Source organism: Sorghum bicolor, chromosome 2 (assembly GCF_000003195.3).
Source record: "Sorghum bicolor cultivar BTx623 chromosome 2, Sorghum_bicolor_NCBIv3, whole genome shotgun sequence".
NCBI lineage: Eukaryota > Viridiplantae > Streptophyta > Magnoliopsida > Poales > Poaceae > Sorghum > Sorghum bicolor.
The window spans coordinates 17053974-17068595 of NC_012871.2; the positions used below are offsets into that span (position 1 = coordinate 17053974).

The 14622-nt window shown below is 49.2% G+C and overlaps 1 protein-coding gene and 2 pseudogenes across 1 annotated transcript; 2 read left to right on the top strand and 1 right to left on the bottom strand.

Moving 5' to 3' along the window:
* Positions 680–8274, top strand: LOC8059754 (annotated as a pseudogene).
* On the top strand, positions 8242–10887 carry LOC8059755 (annotated as a pseudogene).
* On the bottom strand, positions 10966–12218 carry LOC110433067. Its single transcript, XM_021454676.1, has 4 exons — positions 12060–12218; positions 11846–11899; positions 11470–11539; positions 10966–11353 (listed from the first exon to the last, which is right to left on the bottom strand). Exons 1-4 carry the CDS (start codon positions 12132–12134, stop codon positions 11304–11306), a joined length of 249 nt encoding a protein of 82 aa, XP_021310351.1. The 5' UTR covers positions 12135–12218; the 3' UTR covers positions 10966–11303.

Sequence of the window (14622 nt, forward strand, 5' to 3'; positions counted from 1 at the left end):
AAACGGCCTAGTTTTAAAAATATTTTTATAAGCGGGTCAAATTTGAAATATGTTTCAAATTTGGGCTAAAAATAAAAAAAAATTCGACGACGGCGGGTTGCCGCTGTAGGGCAGTCGTGCAATTACATCGTTCTTGATGAGATTTTTTTTTCTTTAGGCCTTGTTTAGTTCACGTAAAATTTTAAAAACTTTTCAATATTTTTTATCACATCGAATCTTGTGATACATGCATGACATTAAATATAGATAAAAAATAACTAATTGTATAATATGTAATTTGTGAGATGAATTTTTTGAGCCTACTTAGTCCATGGCTAGACAATAATTGTTAAATACAAATGAAAGTGCTATAATATTAAAATCCAAAAAGTTTTTGATCTAAACAAGGCCTTAATATCAGTTGTGTTACTATTTTTGTAATTCCATTTATATAATAATAATGTTTTTATAAGAAGATCTGTCCAATAAGAAAACAAAAACCTATTTAGTCCAATTTGCATCTATTTCTATACCTAATATTTTATAGGGGGCATACGCCATACGTTCAGAGTATTCAAGTTGAGGCAATCTTCTCCTAATTTCCTATGCAATATTAGTTTTTTATTGCTCTAACATTTGTTACGAGCCTTGAAATTATTTGGTCTTAGGTTAGACAAGACACAATTAAATCCAACAAAAAATAGCAGCCTATTATTATTGATAAGAACACCATACAATAAGTACTGTCTATATGTCCCGTTGCAACGCACGGACATATTTAACAATAACTCGTGTGACAACAACAACTAAAAAAAGATTAAGATAACATAATTAGTTTAATTCAGGTACTCGCAAAAAAAATAATTTTGGAGAAAAATGAAAAACAGAGGAAGGGATTCACTCCAACTCGAATCCATCCTTCCCGAATCACAAAGCAGATCGATCCCTGCGAAAAAAAAATGATGGCCACCGGCGACGGCGACCACCTCGCCGCCATGCTCCTCCGCCAGGCGAGCCTACACTCTGACGCCGACCTCGCCTACCGACTTCAGGTAGCCGAGGCCATCCAAGCCTCCCTCTGCGTCCGACCTTCCCGCGATGCCGCCGCCTCGTCCTCCTCTTCGCCGTCGTCGTCGCAAGCCGCCGCGCCCCCCTGCCGGTCCGGTGCCTCCGTCCCGCACTACCGCATCCTCTTCAAGGGCATGACGAGCAAGGAGGTGTTGGAGCCGAGGGATCGGGACCCCGGCGTGGCAGTGGCGGTGCTCGTGGCGGCAGTAGTCGGCCCGCTGGGGGACGTGCTTTTCATGATCTAGAAGCCGGTAGAGGGGTTCGTAGGAGGCCGCAAGACGATCGAGGTGATGGCGCTCATGGAGGGCCTGCACGCTGCGCTCAGGCTGGGCATCCGGAACGCCACCATCCTCACCGACTACATGCTCCTGCACAACCATGTAATGTCTTTTAGTTGCCCCATCAAGACAAAAACGCATGCTCTTGTTCAATTCATAAACTTATCTTTTCTTACATCCTGTGTGCTGTTTTCATATGTGTATGTGTATTTATCTCTTTTATTATTTTTATTAGTCTTTCTTTACACTTTGTCTGAGAGGAGAGAAGTGGAGAGGATAAATGCACCATTTGGTATGCAGGACAGCAATTGGGATTTGGGAGGTCATTGTTCCATGGCAACACGATCTCTACTTCAATTTTGTGTTCATCACTTGTTTTTGCTTTTTTTTTTCTGTGATCTACAGAGGTTAGACATCCACATATTTGCCCATTAGATTAGATGTACAAAGCTATCTTTGGATTGGTCAGATCATAGATTTTTTTTCACTAGAAACTGAACAAGAACTTTCTCTTTTGTGCAACAGAAAATCCTCAGTGATTAAAAAAAATAAAAAAAAAACAGAAAATGCTCTTGTTCAGTTGATCATCACTTCTTTGTAGGTCAAAGATTAAAACGGTGCATTTGTAGTAAGACAACCTTGTGATGTCCTGAATCTCACTATTTGTTCTGCAAGAGTTATAGACCTTGAGACTGATATATTATAGTCATATACTTGTTGAATTTCAGGCGCCACTGTTGGTGCTGTTAGTTGTACACCACCTTCGGCACTAGATGCCTTATGCGTGAATATTTGGTTTACAATCATGTAAATTCAGCTGTCAAGTTTTGAATCTCTTCTTTTGTACTAGTCCCGCCGTGACTTATCCACTCATCCGCTTGTCAAAATCTAATTAAAAAATTCTTATGATTATTCCTGAGATGATATCATTGGGATTGCAGATGCTTGGAATTTGGCGTCCAAAGAAGCAGCTAGCAGACATTATGTCACTGCGAAGGCAATTTTTTGACAGATGTGAAATAACACTTGTCGAGCACAGCCAGGTCAGCTATGTGTTCAAATTAGCAAGAGATTTCATAGATGCTCAGATCGCCAAGGCTCTTGCTGAGAGAAGCGAGAGATACACCATCTGCTTGGAAGACACTGAAGTTTCCAAGATTCATGCTGTTGAAGGCTGTGCACATCGCTTTTGCATGTCATGCATAAAGGAACATGTGAGAATTAAGCTGCTCTATGGAACACTCCCATCTTGCCCACGAGATGGCTGTAATTCCAAGCTAACTGCAGAGGGTTCCGAGGTATTCCTATCACCTCAACTATTAGAGATCATGGCACAGCGTATCAGGGAAGAGCAAATCCCTCCAACCCAAAAGATTTACTGCCCTTATCCCAAGTGTTCAGTCTTGATGTCCCTGACTGAGCTGATGAAGCTAATGCAAGGGACTTGCTCAAATTACACAGTTGCTGATGTTGTCACATTGAGGAAGTGTGTGAAATGCAGAGGCTCTTTTTGCTTTAGATGTAAGGTCCCCTGTGTTGGCACAGCAACCCTGCACCGAGGTGAGCAGCACCTGCTCTCCTTCCCTCTCCCTCTCCCCTGCTCCAAGGTAGAAGAAAAAGCCCTGAGCTACTACTGCACACGCACACAGCACACACACAGTTTCAGACTTGAACTGAAACTGGAACTGAATGAGTGGCAATGAACTTGCTACTGCTTCCATTGCATTGGGCTGGTTTATATACACCAATACATGTACCTTCTAAGGTACAGTTCTACCAACTACATACACCTAGGGTACAAGGCTGAAATCAGCCAACAACTACACTAGTACCAGCCATACAGCTGGTGTACTTCTACTAGTACAAGTATGGCCTATTGCCTTATACTCTACAGGACCAAGGACTTGACCAGCCATGAGATGATCTGATCCACTACCATGTCTCTGTCCTGGTCAGCAAGAAGAAAGGAAGGGGACAGCAGATTATGTCTTACAATCTTCCCCTAATCTTTGCTGCCCTCATTTGACTTCCACCATGCCAATCATCTTCCTCAGTTCCTGAAACCAAAGCTTCCCGAGTGACTTGGTGAGGATGTCAGCGAGTTGTCGACCGGTTTCGACGAACTCGATGACCAGCTGCCCTCCATCGACGCAATCACGAAGAAAGTGAAACTTCACATCAATGTGTTTGCTTCGGTCGTGGAGAACTGGGTTCTTTGCCAACGCTATGGCCGGCTGATTGTCCACCTTCAGTGCCGGTGCCTGAGCTTTACTTCCTATGAGCTCACTCAGCAATCGCCGGAGCCACACCACCTGGCATGCTGCCGTCGCTGCCGCGACATACTCCGCTTCACAAGTGGACAGAGCCACCATTTTCTGCTTCAGTGATTGCCAGGCAACCGGCGCAGTCCCGAGGAAAACAAGCACCCAGAGGTGCTCCTCCGTCCATCCACGTCCCCGGCCATGTCCGCATCACTGTAAGCCACCAGCTCTGCTTCCCCTATCCTGGGTGGCGCTTCGCTGAAGACAGACAGTCGAAGCCCGCCGCGCTTGGGGAAGATGAGCCCCATCTCCGCTGACCCCTGGACGTAACGCAGCAAGCGCTTTACTGCCGCCCAGTGATCTTCCCGCGGATCCTCCATGAAGCGGCTCACATAGCCGACGGCGAACGCAATGTCCGGCCGGGTATGCGTGAGCCACCTCAAACCACCGACGATGCTCCGGTACAAGGTGGCATCCACCTTCTCCGTCGTGCTTTGTTTGGAGAGCTTCACGCGCTCCTCCATTGGTGTAGCCACTGGCTTGCAGCCCACCATGCCTGCCCTTTCCAGTAGCTTGAGCGCGTACGCCCGCTGGCCAAGCTTGATGGAGTCCGCCCCCTGCCTCACCTCGATCCTGAGGTAGTAAGATAGCGATCCGAGATCACTCATCTTGAACTGGCTGGCCATCTCCTCCTTGAACCGAGCGATGTCGCTCGCCCGCGCGCCGGTGATGATCAAATCATCGACGTACACCCCGACGATGAGGTGCTCCTTCCCCCGTCGTCGGGTGTACAGAGCATGCTCGCTGGCACACTGTGTGAATCCAAGCTCCGTCATGGTGGCGTCGAGCTTGGCATTCCAGGCGCGCGGAGCTTGACGCAGTCCATACAGCGCCTTCCGAAGCCGCAGCACTTTCTGCTCCTGCCCCGCCTGCACGAATCCTGGCGGTTGCTTGACGAAGACCACCTCCGCCAAGTCGCCATTGAGGAAGGCAGACTTGACGTCGAGGTGGTGGACCTGCCAGTCCTTCGCCGCCGCGAGCGCAAGCAGGAGCCGCATCGACTCCATACGCGCCACTGGTGCGAAGACCTCCTCGAAATCAATCCCTTCCCTCTGCACGAATCCGCGGGCGACGAGCCGTGCCTTGTGCTTCATGATGGCGCCCCGCTCGTCGCGCTTGACCTTGTACACCCATTTGAGCCTGATCGGCCGGCATCCCGCCGGCGGATCGACAAGCTCCCAGGTGCGGTTGTCCTCAATGGACTTCATTTCCTCGAGCATCGCACGCCGCCATGCTCCATCGCGCTCCGCGGCTGCAAACGTGCCCGGCTCCTCTGTGCTCATCAAGAGCAAAGTGTGGGCACCCTCGTCGAGCAACCGTTCGGCCAGTCCTGGCACGGCTGCCTCCCCAACAATGTTGTCCACCCGCCGAAACCGCACCTCCTCCACTTCATGGAAAGCATCCACGAACTCAGAGACATTGGACGGTGGCGAGGCATACTCAACCGTGGCCGCCGTCGGTGTCCTCTGCGCAGGCGAGACAGGGGATCCACCCCCCATCGATCCTGGCACGCCCATGCTCCCAGCCCCGCCCGGACTAGGAGGCTCCTTTGCTTCGACCGCAGCTGGCGGCTCAGTGCTTGCCGCCCCGTCGGGCACTTCCCCGGTCACCGGCTGCCCTGCTGTCTCGCCGTGGCCATGGATCACCAGGTGCTCCACGGTGAAGGAGTCCCGGATCCCTCCGTCGCCTCGTCCTCCTCCGGCCTCGGCCTCCTCCCATCTCCAGGCTGCAGCTTCGTCGAAGACGACGTCCCTGGATACCAGCACCTTACCCCGAACCGGGTCATAGAGCCGGTAAGCCTTCGTCCCCAACTCATAGCCGAGAAACACCGCCTTGACGCTCCTGTCGTCGAGTTTAGCCTGTCCAGGCTTCACCTTCTTGACGTGCCCGATGCAGCCGAACGTCTTCAGGTACGAGACATTAGGCTTGCGCGCATGCCATGCCTCGTACGGTGTCACTCCCTTCAGTGCCTTCGTTGGTGATCGGTTCAGGATGAACACGGCCATGGTGACCGCCTCCCCCCAGAACTCCGGCGGCATGCTCTTGGCCTTCATCATCGATCGGGCCATGCCCACAATCGTTTGATTCCGCCGCTCCACCACACCGTTCTGTTGTGGCGAGTATGGCGCAGTGAGATGGCGCTCAATTCCCTCGCCTGCGCAGTATTCGGCGAACTGCACCGCCGTGAACTCGCCGTCGCGATCGGTACGCAGCACCCGAAGCTTTTTCTCGGACTCCGCCTCTGCGCTTTCCTTGACGGCCTTGATGGCGTCCGCTGCCTCGTCCTTGCTTGACAGCAACCGGAGCCACATGTACCGGCTGCTGTCGTCCACGAGCAGCAGGAAGTAGCGCCGGCCTCCGTGCGTTGCCGGCGTAATGGGCCCGCAAAGGTCCCCGTGGACCAGCTCGAGCCGTTCCGCCGCGCGATACTTGGCCACCTTGGGGAACGCCATCCTCCTTTGCTTCCCGATGAGGCAGCTATCGCATAGCTCCCCGGCGTGCTTGATGCTTGGCATGCCGGTCACCATCTTCCCGAGCCGCCCCAGTGCGTCAAAGTTGAGGTGGCCGAGCCGGCCGTGCCACAACCAGGGCTCCTCCGCGCACGCCGCCGCCAGACACACCGGCTGCTCAACCTTCAGATCAAGGAGATAGAGACGGTTACGCGTTCTCTGTACCTTCGCCAGGAGTTGGCCATCCTGGTCCTTGATCCTGAGCACGCCGTTGCGGATGAGGACCTCCGCTCCGTGCTCGTCCATCTGCCCAAGGCTGATGATGCTCGAACGAAGCTCCGGGATGAAGTACACGTCCGTGAGCGCGCGGTGTTCGCCATCCTTACACCGGAACAGCACCATGCCGCGCCCACGAATCTGAACCCGCGAGCCGTCGCCGAACTTGACACTCCCTGTGTGTCCTTCGTCCAGCTCGGAGAAGGCCGCCCGAAGGCCAGTCATGTGGTTGCTGGCACCGGAGTCCAGGTACCACCGTTGATCCGACTCTTCCCCAGCGACTCCCAGATGAGCCTGCCCCTGCATGCGGGGCTCCTCGAGCTGATGGATGACCGGCGGGGCACTTCTCTGCTCCACCACCTCCAGCTCTGCTTCACCGCACGTCCCTGCGCAGTATACACCCATCAGGAGTGCGTGATCGCCGTCACTGTCGTCCTGAGCCAGGTGCGCCTCATCCTTCTCCTTGCGCTCCGGGCACTCCCGCGCCTAGTGCCCAACCTTGCCGCACTTGCGGCAGGCGTTCGGGTCGGAGAACTTCTTCCCCTTCTTCTTGTCCGCCGGCCCCTTGCTCTGCTGCTTACCGCCGCCGCGATCGCCGCCACCACGGCTAGAGCCTTCCCCGGACCGCCTCTTCTCCTTCATGCGTGCTGACCACTCCTCGGTCAGCAGGAGCTTGGGCTTCTCCTTCTTCGGCGCCGGTGTGGTGCGGCTCTCTGCTACCCGCAGCCGCCCGACCACGTCCTCCAGAGACAGCGTGGAGATGTCCAGCATGGTCTCGATGGACATGGCGAGCTGCGAGTATCTTGCCGGCACGGTGCACAGCAACTTGGTGACGAGGTCCTCGTCGTCCACCTTCTTGCCGTAGGTGGCCAGTTGCGTGGCCAGGGACTGGAGGCGAAGAGTGAAGTCCTCCACCGACTCCCCGGGCTTGAACTTGATGTCGTTCAGCTCCCTACGCAGCTGCTGAATCCTCGCCCTCTTGGCTCGATCCGAGCCAATGCGCACAGAATCCAGCATCTCCCAGGCCTGCTTCGCGGTGTCCTTGGCGCCCAGCGCCTCATGGTACTCCGCCGGCGTCGAGGCCATGAGCGCCTCCATGACTCCCACCTGGGCGTCCTCGGTACGGTCATCCTCCTCGATCGCCCGCCACCACTTGCGCGCGCGAAGCTTCCACTTCATCTGCGTCGCCCACTCACCGTAGTTGGTGCGGGTGAGCATGGGCCAGGAGCCGCTGCCACCGAACTCCTTCACCATGCGCACCTCAACCTGCGGTGGCGCCGGCTGGAGCTGTCGCTCACCACCGTTCCGGCCCGCACTCTCCGCCATTGCTGGTCAGTGGACCTAGCTACGGCTTGTACGGCTCCGATACCACTTGTTGGCACAGCAACCCTGCACCGAGGTGAGCAGCACCTGCTCTCCTTCCCTCTCCCTCTCCCCTGCTCCAAGGTAGAAGAAAAAGCCCTGAGCTACTACTGCACACGCACACAGCACACACACAGTTTCAGACTTGAACTGAAACTGGAACTGAATGAGTGGCAATGAACTTGCTACTGCTTCCATTGCATTGGGCTGGTTTATATACACCAATACATGTACCTTCTAAGGTACAGTTCTACCAACTACATACACCTAGGGTACAAGGCTGAAATCAGCCAACAACTACACTAGTACCAGCCATACAGCTGGTGTACTTCTACTAGTACAAGTATGGCCTATTGCCTTATACTCTACAGGACCAAGGACTTGACCAGCCATGAGATGATCTGATCCACTACCATGTCTCTGTCCTGGTCAGCAAGAAGAAAGGAAGGGGGCAACATATTATGTCTTACACCGTGGCATGATAGGATGACTCACAATGACTAGAAGAGAAGGTACCCGCATGGTGGTCCAGAAGACGCCAAGTTACAAGAGAAGGTACCAGCATGCGACGCTGGCACCTCATCCCCCTCTTCATCGTCATCGCAAGCTGCCGCCCGCCCCTGCCGGTCCGGCGCCTCCGTCCCGCGCTACCGCATCCTCTTCAAGGGCATGACGAGCAAGGAGGTGTCGGGGCCAAGGGATCAGGAGCCCGTGGCGGTGGCGGTGCTTGTGGCGGCAGTGGTCGGCCCGCTGGGGGACGTGCTTTTCAGGATCCAGAAACCAGTGCAGGGGTTCGTAGGAGGTCGCAAGACGATTGAGATGATGACGCTTATGGAGGGCCTCCATGCCGCGCTCAGGCTGGGCATCCGGAACGCCACCATCCTCACTGACTACATGCTCCTGCACAACCATGTATGTAATATGCCGCTTGTCTTTTATTTGCCCCATCCAACACAAAAACGTATGCTCTTTTATTTCATCCTGTCGTGCTGTTTTCATATGTGCATTTATCTCTTTTATTATTTTTATTATGTTTTGGTGTATCTTAAACTTCGTCTGAGAGGAGAGGATAAATGCGCCATTTTGTATGCACGACGGCAATTTGGAGGTCATTGTTCCATGCATGGCAGCATGATCTCGACCAGTGGCGGAGGACAGATTAGATTTGAGGTATGGCAGGACCGATTCATGTCTCGCGGAGTTGGCGCATTGACCAGGACTAGCGGTAGATTAAGCCTTTAAGAGTGGGAGTCCAAAAGGTCATGGACATATATGTGCTAAAAGATTGCAATGCGCTGAAGGCATTGGCTGATGATTTATTGTAAAGAGATGTACTATGTGGATTTGTAGCGATCGCAAGGTATGGCCAGCGCCACACCTCGCCCTACCGAGCGCTCCGCCCCTGATCTCGACTTCAATTTGTGTTCATTGCCTGTTTTTGTTTGCTGTACTGCAAAAAAAAAAGTAATGTTTCTGTTGTACAGAGGTTAAACATCCCAATCTTTGACCATTACATTGGAAATTGAACGAGATTTCTCTTTTGCTCAACAGAAAATGCTCTTGTTCAGTTGATAGACACTTCTTTGTAGGTCAAAGACTAAAACGGTGCATCTGTAGTAAGACAAACCTTGTGATGTCCTCAATATCATTTTTTTACGTAAGGTCCTCAATGTCATTATTTGCTCTGCAAGAGTTGTAGACCTTGAGGCTGATATATTATAGTTACATGTTGAGCTTAGCATCACTGTTGCTGTGAGTTGCACATCTATTAGTTCTTTCACCTTCCGTGCCAGCTGTCGTTTGCGTGAATATTTGGTTTACATATAAATTCAGCTGTCAAGTTTTTGAATCTCTTCTTTTGTTAGTCTTGTGGTGACTTATCCACTCATCCACTTGTCAAATATAATAATTTTTTTAATGATTATTCCTGAGATGGTACCATTGGGATTGCAGATGCTTGGAATTTGGTGTCCAAAGAAAGGCTGGCAGACATGATCGATCAGGTCATGTCACTGCGGAGGCAATTCGACAGATGTGAAATAACACTTGTCGAGCACAGCCAGGTCAGCTATGTGTTCAAATCAGCAAGAGATTACATAGATGCTCAGATCGCCAAGGCTCTTGCTGAGAGAAGCAAGAGATGCAACATCTGCTTGGAAGACACTGAAGTTTCAAAGATTCATGCTGTTGAAGGCTGTGCACATCGCTTTTGCTTGTCGTGCATGAAGGAACATGTGAGAACTAAGCTGCTCCATGGAACACTCCCATCTTGCCCACAAGATGGCTGCACTTCCAAGCTAACTGTAGAGGATTCCAAGGTATTCCTATCACCTCAACTATTAGAGATCATGGTACAACGTATTGGTGAAGAGCAAATCCCTCCAACCCAAAAGATTTACTGCCCTTATCCCAAGTGTTCAGCCTTGATGTCCTTGAGTGAGCTGATGAAGCCAATGCAAGGAACTTGCTCAAAGTACACTGTTGCTGATGTTGTCACTTTGAGGAAGTGTGTGAAATGCACCGGCTCTTTTTGCTTCAGATGTAAGGTCCCCTGGCATGATAGGATGCCTTGCACTGACTACAAGAGAGTACCCGCATGGCCGTCCAGAAGATGCCAAGTTACAGAACCTTGCACAACAGCGGCTGTGGTGGCAGTGTGTGAGATGCAGGCACATGATTGAATTTGCAGAAGGTTGCTACCATATGACTTGTGTGCAAGTCTTTATTCTTGTTTATTCACGATGCCCATTTGTTATATTTGGTCCTGATGCCAATCGATATGTTGCGGCTTAGGTTTGTTTCTTATAAAATCTTGCTGACTTGTCTGCTGCTGCGCACATTGGTTGTTGCAGGTGCCGCTATGAATTCTGCTACACATGTGGGAGTGAATGGAAGGAGAAGAAAGCAACTTGCACCTGCCCACTGTGGGAGGAACACAATATCATCAGGCATGATAATGAGGAGGAGGATGAGGATTACTACGATGAAGAAGATGCTTACTATGGACGAGGCCCTCTCCATGACGTGGTTCACCTTCCTTTTCCCAGGGCTGTTCGTTAGGAGTCTAGGACACTCACCCACATCTTCCAGAGCTTTTTTTTGGGTGCAATATAAAGTACCCAGGTGCCCCCGCCGGACACAGAGAAGGCGTAAAGCGCGTATTGCTAGAGAGTAGTAGTACTAGTAGCTTTCTACTTCAGAGTATGACTGGTGGGCCTGCATGCCAGCTTATGTACGGAACAAGAGTTCAAGACATTTATTACATTGGTCACAGAATTTGGTTCCTGTCACTGTTTCAGGACCAACGAGCTTTGTAATGCGGTAATGCCTCACACACGATACACAAAAGCGAGTGAACTGTGGAAGTAAAATCTAGCCTCTAATTAGTTTCACGAGCACAATTGGCAGCGCTGCAGCTCAAGAAAAAAAAATGTAGCATTACACATGCATCAGGCCCAAGTCCCAACTGCAGAACTAATGAGCAAAACAAGGTGAAGATGAAGCGTTTCCGTTCAGATCTGCATGCTCGATTGTGTTAATGGCCAACATTTGCAGCGTCGCTGCCCCCATCAGGTTTGGTTCAGCTTGCTCAGCCGAGCCTTGGCTTGGTCAAGTTGCTCTGTAACCCAAAGCAAATTCATAAAACAAGAGCAATGTAAGACAACACAAGCTAAGGAGAGAAAAGTTACTGGAGAAAGACGCAATGCAATAGCGGTGATGGGCAGTTTAGCATACTCTGCTCCGTTGTGATCACTGATTTGACACTCTTGCGAAAGAAGATGTTGCCAGCTTTCTGGTACACCGCCTGTTGCAAACCAATAAACTGTGAGTATTAAGATGAACAAGTTGTGAGTTCGTGACAAAAGCAAGCTACTGAAACTTTGATCCAGTAAGCATATCCATGCTCTGCCAGTACTTTGCGATTGTCATCAGATTACTAATGTACTGAAATACGGTTATGTAAAAAAATATATCATCACTTTATCACTGTTGAACAACCCTAGTAGTTGCCATTGGTAATTTGGTCTTTTTGAAACATCGCCATTGGCAATTTGGCAACAACTGCCAGAATTCGCAAGCAAGGGAGGGAGATACAGGGGAAGAGGCTGACCCGGGAGGGATTCAGGTTGTCTAGCTCCGCGATCGCCACCTCGTGCGCCCGTATCTGCGGAACACCAAACCAACAAACCAAACCAAATCCAAGCGGCAGATTATGTTATTTCTGCCCTCACCGGCCGAATTTGGAGAACAATAACAGGAAGCTCGCGAAGAGAGCTACACGAAACACCGATAGAGGTGTGAGAGTATGGGGAGGCCGAGAATACCTCCTTCATGAGCTCCACCTTCTTCTCCACCACCTCCTTCGCCGGTGCCGCCGACCCTGCCGTCGCCGCCGCCATCTCCGTCCGCGCTTCGACGAGAAAACCCTCCCCTCGCCGGAAAGACACGCTTGGAGATGGAGCACAGCCGCAACAACACAAAGGGAAACCATGTTGAGGCCCATCCAGTCAACTAGTAGTAACATGGGAGGCCCATTTAAAAAAAAGGAAAGGCCGGATCGTACAGCCCAGGCCCAGCTTCTCGGCTTTTATGGCCCAAGACTTGGAGCCGATTCTCCTCTCAGGATGTTACCGTACTACCGGAGTCGCGGGCTCGCGGCTCCGTCCATCCCCGCCCGCCGCCGGCAATGTGCCGTCCGCGGCCGTCGGGGTCTACTCCCAGTCTGACAAAGCCATCGTCAGTGCGTGCAACGTCGCCGATGAACAAGAGGACAAGGAAGTCTCCGGTCCACCCCAGCGGCACCGTGGACGGCTGACCACTTCACCAGCCATGGCGACGCAGGTACGTTGCCCAGATGGAGGAGAAAGGCGAGGTCCGGTTTGCGTCCCGGGTGTGGCGTTTCCGTGTAGTAGCGGCCAGCGAGCAAGCTAGGTGAGTCTTGAATCACCCTAAGTGTTTTTTACATGCTTCAATGTTCGCACTCATCAGTTTGCCAGGTTGCCATTCCTCCAAAAATGTATGTGCATAGTATCCCTCTGTGTCAATGTTAACGAGTCTAGAATGAATGAGGGGAGTGATGGCACTTTTAGAAGTTCCATATTAATGCAAGTAAATCTTCTGAAGGTAGGAGGATTTCTGTGTTTTGGTCAACAGAACGCTACCAGGAGCTGTCCTTCAGTTTTGGAAACAAATATGCATATGAATTCAGCTTATCTAAAATTTCATCTGGAACCTTTAGTGATTAGTGAGCCTTAGCTTTGCAATCATATGGGTTGAATGTAACTGCAAAAGATGCGTATTCAAATAGGTTATGTGGAAAATAATATACTACAAGACAAGTTTATATTGAGCTATCCCTCCAAGCTTGTGTTAAGTCATTAAGTGCTGCAAATATTATAGGCCATTTCATAATCAGATAATGTTAAATAAGGGAGAGAATGTAGCCGACCAGCTTCAGCTATGGCAATAAAACTCTAACAATATTAGCAGTTACAACACCCACCGTTTGAGGAGAAAGCAAGAAGAACTGCTAGTGCATATATCTTAGTCAGGCGCTGTGCTAAGATCTCACAGTTAACATAGAAAGCTGGAAGGATTGGCTGCTGACTCCTCTGCAAAAAAAGAAAAAAACAGACAGAATGCTGTCGCGGATGAATAAAGTTCAACAGTTAATTAGTTTATGTACTACTATACTAGTATGGTACATTGGTACTCCCTCCATTCCTACTTATAATTCACTTTGGCTTTGTCCTAACTCAAAGCTCTCTAATTTTGACCAAGTTTTTAGAAAAAATATTAATAAGATCAAATAAATGCACTATTAAGACATATTATGGTGATTTTGACGAAACTAATTTGATATTAATATATTATAAGTGTTGATGTATTTTTTTAATAGACTTCATCAAAGTTTGTGAGGTTCGACTGAGGGTAAAACTAAAGTGAACCCTAATTTGAAATGGTGGGAGTAAAGTACGAAATATTTTATTTTGTAAGTATATTATATAATAATATACTCACATGAACAGTATAAGTAATTTTGTACTCTCTTCGTTCTTTTTAGGTGTGATGTTTTTTTTACTTCTTTGCAGTCTAGAATATACATCTTTGACCTCTCCTTTTTGTAACTTCACATAAATATATGTGAATAAAATTGTAATTTTAGGAAAGCATTTTGAAAGAAAAAAAAAATCAGTTTTTAGTATAACTGAAATTGATAGTTTTAGATACACTAGTGGTTAAACTTGTTTTACGGCATGGACTATGAGTTAAACAAAAAAAAGTAGGGAGTGTATTTTAGCAATCAAAAATCAAAATTAAGGAAGTTTGACGATGCAATAAAATGTTATTTTTTTTGTATGAAGATAATATAGTGTATATGCTTCATTCTGAACTTCCACTGTTGATATAGTTAAAAGGTGAAGGGTAGTAGTTAAGTTGCCAGTTTGTAAGGAATCGGTCAAATCCAGTCACTCTGTTTTGGAAGCCAATCTTCAGGCAAAGCTTGAAGTGTAGATCTCATTACCAACTAAGTAATAAAATGCTCTAAAAAAAAACTAAGTAATAAAACAGTGCCAAGTTGTTTGAGAAACCAATGGGGCATAAAACAAAAGTTGGTTGATACATCCGTAATATTTTAATTGTAGTTACAGGAAAACAAAATTGCTGACATCCTTGCCAAAGGAGCTATAAAGTTCCCAGCTGATGAATTAAAGGTACTTGCTCTACTGTCAAGGATGAGTGGCACTGCCTACTGTAACAAAACTGGTCATCAAGAGCCAGCATTTTGTAAAATCACTTGCACCCAATTAAGTTTTAGTGGTCGTTTGCGTTAAAAAAAGGAAGTGGTCAATACTGTGAAATAAATAAATAGTCTTTTGGCAGGAT

What these genes read in the sequence shown, in the direction of transcription:
- LOC110433067 (XM_021454676.1), bottom strand. Translation starts at nt 12,134, where the DNA reads ATGGCGGCGGCGACGGCAGGGTCGGCGGCACCGGCGAAGGAGGTGGTG. An exon ending in ACAACCTGAATCCCTCCCGG is followed by an intron (nt 11,540 to 11,845) that starts GTCAGCCTCTTC and finishes GGTTTGCAACAG; the next exon opens with GCGGTGTACCAGAAAGCTGG. An exon ending in AGTGATCACAACGGAGCAGA is followed by an intron (nt 11,354 to 11,469) that starts GTATGCTAAACT and finishes TTTGGGTTACAG; the next exon opens with AGCAACTTGACCAAGCCAAG.